The sequence below is a fragment of the Onychomys torridus genome, chromosome 9, assembly GCF_903995425.1.
Source record: "Onychomys torridus chromosome 9, mOncTor1.1, whole genome shotgun sequence".
In the NCBI taxonomy this organism is placed as follows: Eukaryota; Metazoa; Chordata; class Mammalia; order Rodentia; family Cricetidae; genus Onychomys; species Onychomys torridus.
Genome location: NC_050451.1, coordinates 49,648,108 through 49,658,700, shown reverse-complemented (window position 1 = coordinate 49,658,700; position 10,593 = coordinate 49,648,108). Strand labels below are relative to the sequence as shown.

Sequence of the window (10,593 nt, the reverse complement as noted above, 5' to 3'; positions counted from 1 at the left end):
CCTGCCAGGCCTCCGCAGTCCCGTGGCCTGCTTATAAATAAGCACTCAGAACTTATATTAATTATAACTGCTTGGTCATTAGCTCAGGCTTATTACTGACTAGCTCTTACACTTAAATTAACCGATAATTCTTATTTATGCTTAGGTACGTGGCTTGGTACCTTTTCTCAGTTCTGCCTTGTCATCTTGCTTCCTCAGTGTCTGGCTGGAGACTCCTCTCTCAGCCTTTCCTCTTCCCAGCATTCTCCTCATCTGTTGACCCTGCCTATACTTCCTGCCTGGCTACTGGCCAATCAGCGTTTTAGTAAACCAGTGTACAAAAGCATTATCCCACAGCAGTTTAGCAATTCGTCTTACAAATGGATATAACTACATCAAAAAAAGATTAAGGATACTGTTAGCTATATTAACCTTGAAAATTAAATCTGGCCGGGCGGTGGTGGTGCACACCTGTAATCCCAGCACTTGGGAGGCAGAGGCAGGTTGATCTCTGTGAGTTTGAGGCCAGCCTGGTCTACAAAGTGAGTTCCAGGACAGGCTCCAAAGCTATAGAGAAACTCTGTCTTGAAAAACCAAAAAAAAAGAAAGAAAGAAAATTAAATCTGGGGAGAAATTTTATTTGGGAAAGTGGTACAAGTAATCAAAACAGAATTTACAATGGCAAGTGTGATTAAGTTTATATTTCTATAAAATACTCTGTTGGCTAGTTGTGTTTGTTGTTATTTATTGTTGTAATAGTTGATATTATCCTTTCTAAGAGGCTGAGAACTCCAGGTGGACTCATTCTTATGTGGATTTGAAGCTAATTTCTGTTAGTATGCAGCAGCTGAAGATCTGCTACCAAGGAATGTGCAATTAAGAATCTATCATTGGGCAGCAGAGTGCAGAGTTTTTAGAGGCCTCTGTGGGCATTTCCTTAGATAAGTGTTTGTCTTTAAGTAGTTAGTGATTCTTTATTGGGAGCTAGGGAATGGAAATAGGTAACAACTTGATGATTTTTATTTTAATCTGAGATGCTATCACTTGGAGAGAATTAAAAAATGCAGAAAAGGATATAGACAGTTGACCTTTGGCTGTTGGTGAATGCATGGTGATCCTGGGAAGGCATCTAGATACTACATTTGAGCCAGGCATGGTGGTGCATATGCTTTATCCCAGAACTCAGGGGGCAGAGGCAGGAGTATCTGGAACTCAAAAGTAATCCTTGGGTGTATAGTGAGTTCAGGGACACCACTGACTACATAAGACTGTCTCAAAAAGCAAAAAAAAAAAAAAAAAAAAAAAAAAAAAAAAATTCTGTGTTTGGCATGGGAGTCCAACTCAGTGAAGAGCACTTATCCAACATGCATGAAACTTGAAGTCAATGCCCAGCATCCCTACCCCCCAGTCACCTCTGTGCTTTTTTCTAAAATTCCACTCACAACTCTCAAAATCTCCTTTAAATTAAAATCGTCTATCTCAGTGTTACAATATCACCAACTGATCTAAAGCAGGATCCTTTCCCACCCCTGGATAACTCAGATCCTATGCCCCAACATGGATGCCATCCTAAGTTCCCTGATGGACTTGGTTTTAATGATATTATTTGCTGAGTCAAAGCAGCTGAAATTGCAAAGCAGCGCCATATCATTTCCTTCAAGACTAAGCTCATCTTCCTGAGCTTGAGACCCAGAATAAGCAAAACTGTTCCCCATCCCAACTTAGCTACAGTTCCAGGTAGCTAAGACTCTACCATCATGGTGGGGAAGCATGGCAGCAGGCAGGCGTGGTAGCCAGAACAGGAAGATGAAAGCTCACATCTTCAATGGCAAACACACGACAGAGAGAGGAAGTAAGTGAGGCAAGGCTATACACCCTCAAAACCCCAGCCATGGTGACACACTCCCTTCAGCAAAACTACACCTCCTAAACTTCCCCCAAACAACACCACCTACTGGGGACCAAGCATGAACTTCCTGAGCCTGTGGGGTGTGACATTCAAACCAGCACAACTTTCTTCCTTTCTAGTGTGCCTGATATAACAAAAGCTTCTGTGGTCCCTCCTGGTGTAAATTACATGATTTTATGGCCAATGTACTTTGCTGATGGATTTTAAGTAAGTGTTAGCCTCTTATTTTTGTGGGCCCAGATTCCCAATCACATAAACACTTGTTGCTTTATTACTGTACATTGTACAGCACTGAATCCTAACTTTATGACTATCTGCACTGTTTTATAGAACCAATTAGATGATTATCATCATAGCCACTAAATATCTTTATATTGTTACAAATGTTTTCTTTTAAATGCCTTTATTTCCTTCTTAATAACCTACTTGCCAGTATTATAAGATGTCTCTAGGATGTCCACCCACTGGGTTACAGCCCCTGTAGCCCCACCCTTGAGTGTAGGCTGGTCTATGGTCTCCTCCATCCAATAGGAGATGGTGAAAGTGACGGAGCAGCATTCCTTCCGTTACCTTAAAATATACCAGGGAGGAGTCTGCAGGTGTAATCAGGGCTTCAAGTCAGATGATTTTGAATTCATGGAAAGGACTATTCTAGGTGAGTTTGGCTCTTGTTATAAGGACTTTTACCCATGTTGTAGGGATTCTTGTAAGGCAGCAGTTCTCAACCTGTGGGTTTCGACCCCTTTGGGGATTGAGTGACCTTTCTACAGGGTCACATATCAGACATCCTGTACATCAGATATTTACATTATGGTTCATAACAGTAGTGAAATTATAGTTATGAAGTAGCAAAGAAATAACTTTATGGTTGGGGTCCCCACAACATGAGGGACTGTATTAAAGGGTGAGGTAAGGTATTTTCCAATTGGCCTGTGTTGCTGTGCTTAGAGGGTTCCTGGAGCAACTCAGTAGTTTCCTCTGCTCTTCACACAGAGGGATGCTCAGTAGGCAAAGGGACGTGCTACTAAGCCTGCCAAGCTGTGTTGGATTCCTGGGACTCACAAGGCCAAGGAAGAGAACCAATTCCTGAAAGTTGTCCTCTAACCTCTACACAGACACTGTGGTACATATGTCCCCACATGCAATCCATCAATCAATGTCTTTAAAATAAAAGAAAATCAGTAATAACAAGATTTTATTTTCTTTTACATGGGCATGGGGTCTTAGATATTTATTATAAAATGATTTGTTAAATCTTATATGCATCTCCCAAATAGACCTTTGCACTTTCAAAATGTTTTTTAAAATGAATATTGAATATAAATACCTAAATTTTTAGGTAGACATTTAAGAGAAATATAGAAAAAATGAAAGAAATATATGAAGATTCATGTGTAATTTTAGTTGATCCAAGAGAAGCAAAAAAATAAAGCAATGGGAAATTTCATATCTCTTTTTCTTTAACAGATAGGAATGGGTCATTTGCATGTTACCCAAGATGGACTTCGCCTGGAAGGGGAATCTGAGTTTTTATTTCCACTGTATGTCAAAGAAATACGCTCCAGAGTGGTAAGAAGGCTGAGTGTCACATGATTTGTGAAAAATAAATAATGGTTAAGCACAGCAATTCATGGTATGTCCTATCTAACATATTCATGGTATATATGATCTAACACATTCATGGTATGTCCTATCTAATATATTCATGGTATGTCCTATGTAACACATTCATGCTATGTCCTATTTAACACATTCATGCTATGTCCTATGTAACACATTCATGCTATGTCCTATCTAACACATTTATGGTATGTCCCATCTAACAATGTGCTGTTGGGCAGTAGACCTTACTTTACAGAATATGTGCTATGAAGATTTTATTCTTTAATGCTTCAGCTCTGAGTTTAGTAGCCTCAGCAATTTACTCCATAGGAAAAAACATGATTTATAATTAAAAATCTTTACCCAGAACAATTGACTATCCCTTCATTGATGTTGTAGAATATTTGTTTAACTAAGTAAAGATATGTTACATTTGTTTAATTATGTAAAGATGTGTTGCTGTTTCACCTTGCCTGCCTAAGGCACCTGATTAGTCTAATAAAAAGCTGAATAGCCAATAGCTAGGCAGTAGAGGGATGGGCAGGGATGGCAGGCAGAGAGAATAAGTAGGAAAAAGAATCTAGGCTGGGAGAGAGAGAAGAGAACAAGGGAGAAAGAGAGGAAGACACCTGGGGCCAGCCAGCCAGGCAGCCAGCAGCCAGCAAGACATGGAGTAGGACATACAGAAGGAAAGAAAGGTAAAAAGCCCCAAGGCAAAATGTAGATGAAGAGAAACAGGTTAAAATAAGTTATAAGAGCTAGCAAGAAATGAGCTTAAGCTAAGGCTGAGCTTTCATGACTAATAATAAGTCTCTGTGTCATGATTTGGGAGCTGGTGGTGGCCCAAAAGAAAGCCTGTTATACATTGAAGCAAGCAGCTTAAACAGACTTGATTCAGAGAAGTCAGAGCTCTCTGGGGGGCTCCGGAGAAATTCTTGCCATAGAGATATTCTGCATTACTTGTGCTACTTATATGATTGTGACCCTGAGATTCGTCATAAGCAGATCCAAATAAGTCACTATGAAATAATCATGAACTTGAAAAGCAAATCAAGACTTGCCTTACCTTTATGGAACTTAAGAAAAGGATCATAGAGACTGAAGTAATGATATCCTAAAAGAACCATCAGGACATTCAACAGGGTCTCCTACCAGCGACAGAGTGACTCAGCAGGAAAGTCTCGGTCCTGACACAAAGGGAGGTCCTAGAGAGGACCGAGCAAAGGGGAAGTGTCACCCATGGTTGTGTTGTATTGTTTCTAGGAATCTTGCTGGCAGAAGGGGCATTCAGATGAGCTGTAGTTCAGACTGATTCATGCATGGGCCAGATGTGAAGTTTTTCCGGCAGTACACTTGAGTTAACCCTAGTGGCATTTAGAAGTGTTATGGACACTGTTGTGTGAGGACAAGGAAAGTTAGCACAAGTTTTTGTTAGAAAGTCAGGCATGAATAAATTAAAATACGAGATCTTATTCTCTCCACCTCCCCAAGTCATGTTGGTTGATCCCTCCCTGTATTTAGGGAGACAACAGACAGTAGGACCCAGTGACTAAAGCCAGGTAAATAGATCACAGCCAATGGTACCTTCTAGAATGAACAGCTTTCAGTTATATTTTTATCAGGCTGTCATTTCCAGAATGCTCTATGAAGAACAGGGAGTACAATTAGAAAGAAAGTCAGACAACCAATCACATATTAAAGGTTCACAATGTGACATCAATGTCAACCAGGACATAAAATTACAGAAACCATGAAGTGAACAGAGCTGTGCAGCAGTTTGTAACAAATATGACTTCCCTACAGTGACATGTGCAGAACAGATCTCCCCTCAGAAACCTGTGTGTGCCGATATGTTAGTTCTGCTTTCCTAGGGAACAGTTCTCTACAAAATCCTAGAGAGTGAGCTACGTGATCCATCTGAAGAGTTTGCCATTCAACAGTGATCTGCAGTGCTGAGCTGAAAGAATGTCTTCTCACAAATGTAACTCAGCGTGTGCCCTTGCTTCTGACTCTGGCTATGTAGCACCCTCAAGAGTAATGGGGCTGAGGGATGGCTCAGTTGGTAAAGTGTCTACTTCACAAGCTTGAGGACCTGAGTTTGCACAGTCATGGTGACCCCACTGTCAAGCCATGGTGACCCCACTGTCAAGCTCACACTCATGAAGCACCAGGAAACACACATTACATACTTTTCAAAATTTTTATTCACTACTACTAGTGTGTGTGTGTGTGTGTGTGTGTGTGTGTGTGTGTGTACAGAGGATAACTTTTGAAGGTTGTTTCTCTCCCTCTGTGATGGGATACAGGGATGGAAGTCAAGTCATCAGGCTCACACCACAAGCTTTTATCTATTGAGACATCTTACCCACCCAAAACTTACATATTAATGAGTACCTTGGGATGTTCCAACACATACACACATTGAATAATGTTTAAATGAAGTCAAACATATTTCCTCCAAAGTTTAGCCTTTCTTTGTTATGGAAACATTAAAAGTGATGTCTTCTAGCCTTTGAAATATGCAGTGCATCACTGTTAACTATGGTCCTTGCTGCTCCCAGCATCTTCCCGTCCCTGATAAACTGTAACTCATACCCACTAATGACCTCCTCCACCCTCTCACCCCACCTCTAGCCTCCTCCATCCTCCCTACCATCTAAGTAACTGGCTTCTTCAGACCACACAGCTGAGGACTCCTGCGGGACCTGTCTTTTTCTGTGTTAGGTTTTTTCTTTTTATTGCAAGAAACTTTCGCATTTTGAAAATAAGCAGTGTGGTGTTTCTTGTGGAATAGCTAACATTCTCTGATTTATCCCCCTCAAATGCCTTGAACATAAATAACAATGACAACAAAGACTGTGAATGTCTTGGCAAAGATAAAACACTAATTAGAATCTATTTTCCTTGAGAACTAATCAACATGTTAAGAGCAGTATTTTCAAACATCATAAACTCAAAGGATTATTATAATCTATTCTTAAAAGCCAATGCATTTATACCCTAAACATAATATAGTTTTGGTTATTTAAATGTTTTTGCTGCAAGTGTATAGGATCCAAGGATCTAATGTAGAAAGTATAAATGTAAATTATATACAAACGTAAAGGTATACTTTGCTAATTTTGGAAATCCTTTCCAGGACTCATCTCTCCTTCTGCAGTCAACTCAGAATGTGACAGTCAGTGCTCGCAACCCAGAAGGGGAGGTCACAGGCAGGGTGAAAGTGGGTGAGTCCAACATGCTTCAAGTCCACGGAGGGTGTTGAATAGAAAAAGTTTCTTCTAAAGAATTATTTATAAGTAATTAAGCATGAACTTTCTACCTTTCATATTGTGCATAGAGAACAGTAAGTACTAAGAGGCAGAAGGGCAGTGTGAAGGTTTGTATGTGGAGAGGGGATAGTGTTAAACCTGAAAATAGTGAGGAGAAAGACCAAATACACAGTTATCTAATTAAAGCAAGCTTTATTAAACCCTGGCCAGGATGATGGACACTGGCCAGGTCCATACCCAGGATTCCCAGTGAATGGCGCTGAATTAGGCTAGTTGGGTGCTCATAAGGCAAAAATTCACAAGGTCATGCACTTCCCACCTTCATCCAGCAGGGGGCAAGCACATATCCTGACGTACTTCCTGTCTACATACCTCTCACCTATGTGTGTAGTTGAGCAACCAGCCTTATTTATAAAAGTGAAAACACATGCCATGTTATTTTACATGAACAACAGCCCCCCAGCATTCCAAGAAGTTATCTGTCCTTGGGCAAGTGGAGCTTACAGATTAGAGGCATTTCTGTTTTACAGATTCCTTAAGTACAGTAATTTAAACTTGAAACATAATTTGAGCGCTCACATTTTCCTCTTGTGTTGTATCACGAGTCAAATCCTTGACTCTGTAGTGGGTACCTATACATACTGAGATCTAATAACTATCAGTTTAATAGCACCCAAATGGAAATTTATGTATCCAGTTAAGGCATTAATGAGCAAAGGCCAACAGTAATTATCAGAAACAGAAGGGCCAAAGGCTCTGTGATGGTCAAGATTAGAGCTTCTATGAGAATGGAAACTAGTCATTTTTCATCTTGGGTACCCCCCCCCCCGCCTTTTTTTTTTTGCAAGGTTCCTGAGTGATTTGCATAGAAATAACAATTTCTATTAAAGTCACACAATACCTCCTTGTTCTACATAGAGCAGACCAAGTACCCTATCATATTGCAGAACTATTTCAGCTGATTATTCTATCTGTTGATTTATCTGGGTCTATTTGGTTTTAACAGATATCTTTCCTGGTATGCCAATAGGCACTATAGGTCACCATTTTGTTCCCTATGACAAGGAGTTTCCTTTTGACACAGGGGTCACCTAAGATCATCAGAAAACATAGATATTTACATTATGATTCATAATAGTAGCAAAATTACAGTTATGAAGTAGCAATGAAAATAATTTTGATGGTGAGAGGGTCACCACAACATGAGGGTCTGTATTAAAGGGTCACTGCATTAGGAAGTCTCATTGGAGAAAGTGGGTCACTGTGGGTGGGACTTGGGGTTTTCCTGCCAAGCCCCACTTCCTGTTCACTCTCTACTCCCTGCCCACTGATGCAATGTGACCAGTGGCTCTTGCTCCTGCCCCAGACCTTTCCTGCCACAACCTCCTAGAAGTGCAAACCAGAACAAACTTGCCTCAAACTGCCTCTGTCAAGACATTTTGTGGCAGCCACAAGACAAGTAGCCAGTGGCCTTTCTAAGACTGGCCCATGGGAGAAAACGCAGGCACGTGAGGGCACCTGCTAGAACCTGGAACCCACTCTTCTGAGCACCAAATCCCAGAGGTTACAGAACAAATTCCGAAACTAAACTACTGAGGCTTTTGTAGAAGGGGAGTGCCGAACATGGCGAGTGGGATGCTAAGCACTGCATCTCAGAAGGGGAAATTCTGGAATTTGAGAAAGGCAGAGAATGGTGAAGGTAGCAATGCTGGGGCAGGGTGGGATGCTGAAGTGGGTCTGTGGAGATGCCTCATTCTTCCATGAAGAAGCAAGAGCTTGGTAAGGAGCTGGCCAGCACCCTCCCAGAGGGACCACCGTCCTCAGCCCCAGGAGAAGTCTAACCCAGGAAGGGTTCTAGAAACCACCTTATAAAAAGGGGACAAACTCAGTGCTGCTCAGTAAGCCCCAACGGAAACGCCCACATTGCAATGCGTGCCACAGATGGGCCAGGAAACCAGTGAGGTACCTTCACCCAAGAATCCCAGGTTTGACAGGAAGACGAGACCAGCAATGGCAATGTTCAGAAAGATTGGCTAAAGAGGGTCTGTGGGGAAGAAAAGAAAAAGGAGCCCATTTTCACTCTCACAAATAAAGAGAAGAATATTCTCACACCGCATTGTCTCCAGAATCCAGGTGCAAGGAATGTTATGGTTTCTTCCCCCCGCCCCTCAAGGGGAAAAGCCACTGGGGCCATGATGCATGCTTTTAGGAAAAACAAAACAAAAAACAGAGCTAATGGAGCAACATAATAGATGAGTGTATTTCTCATTCTCGGGATAATGCTGGCGATAATCCTTTATGTTTAAAAGTTGAAAGGGAGCTGGAGAACAGCTCAGTGCTTAAGAGCACTTGCTGCTCCTGCAGAGGACATGTTGCCAGCATCTGGAGCAAATGGTTCACAACTGCTTGCAACTCCAACCCTAGGGGATCTTATACCCTTGTCTGGCCTCTCTGGGAACTCACACACATGGTGTTTATGCACAGGCACACACACACACACACACACACACACACACACACACACACACAACTTTTTTAAGCTGAAAGGCAACATATTTTGGAAAACAGTACAAATGATTCACGGGAATTTAAATGAAGGAGAACTTAATGTTTCAATGGATGTATGTAAGGATGGAATATGCACCATGTCGCTGTGGCTTGCAGAGACACCTCAGAACAAATATGGTTCTGGTCATGTGATGGCTAGCTTCATGTTTAAAAGTATAAAATCACTGTGCTTAAGAGAACTACAAAGATAAAGCAAAATTGAATTTCCAAACATTAAGGGATGTTAAGGGTTGATTTTTGTAATTGCCTGGTCTTATACAATTTTAACAAAATGATTATTTATACAAGGTAATAGGTCATAAGGTCAACCACTGTTCCTGCGTCTGTAAAGAAAAGCTTGTTCTGCTCAACAGAACTGTAACTTAGTGTTCTTTGTCTTTACAAACCCCTGTCTGACATGGCTGACTTGGCTGCTGCAGCATTTGGGGATCCTTAGTCCTTATTGTAGACCTGGTTCCAGTATATAAAGGGAAACCTCTTTGTTAATATGTATTTATTCATGGTCAGACTGGTAGGTCTCTGAATGACCCTGGACCCTTAACAGTCACTGTAGCTTCCTCCTCAGTCTCTGCTCTGTTCCTCCTTTTCATTGCCTGTGGGGAGCCGGGAATCCCTTGACTGTCTGTCTCACCTGACTTTGTTTTCATGGAAGTGAGTGGATCCATGTGCAAGGCCTTCCCTCGTTCTCATGTGGGAAGCAGTGAGCCTGCACTGCATAAGTTGCCATATTTTTCCATAATTTTTTGTCAGAAAATGCCATGTTTCATTCAATAATAGTCAATATTAATATAACATATATCTGAGATGCTAGTGACCCTAGATCTCTGGGTAGGAAAAAATATATATATAAATAAATAAATATATATAAATATATAAATTATCTAAAAGTAAAACCACATTTTCTTAAGAAAAAGAAAATTTAACAAACTGAGGGCTTTAGTTTCTAACTACATCTGCCACCCAAACCATTTCTTCAAGTTTATGTATTATTATTGTGGGGGGGATGGGGAGATGCAAGCCATAGTGTGCCCGTGGAAGCCAGTCATATCCCGTGGCTTGGTAGTGACCCAGCAGTTGTGAAAACAGGGAATCCACGCTGCTTACAGTAAACATCTAATACCCTGTGCTGATTGGCCCTTCAGGTGCCGAAATGGTACAAGTCCAGAGCCAACAGTTCCAGATCAGCTCTGAGGACGGCAAGCCACTGTTCACCGCCGGGGAGCAGGGTGTCATGATCGGCACGGGCAGACTGCGAGTCACGGG

General features: G+C 41.4%; 1 protein-coding gene across 3 annotated transcripts in view; it reads left to right on the top strand.

Moving 5' to 3' along the window:
• Positions 1-10,593, top strand: part of Sgcg (sarcoglycan gamma) — a 69,547-nt gene that overhangs the window by 41,375 nt on the left and 17,579 nt on the right. For all 3 annotated transcript variants that reach the window (XM_036199589.1, XM_036199588.1, XM_036199587.1), the window contains exons 3-5: positions 3,356-3,457; positions 6,630-6,717; positions 10,473-10,592. In XM_036199589.1, coding sequence (XP_036055482.1) covers positions 3,356-3,457; positions 6,630-6,717; positions 10,473-10,592 — 310 coding nt within the window. The remainder of the gene's footprint in view (positions 1-3,355; positions 3,458-6,629; positions 6,718-10,472; position 10,593) is intronic.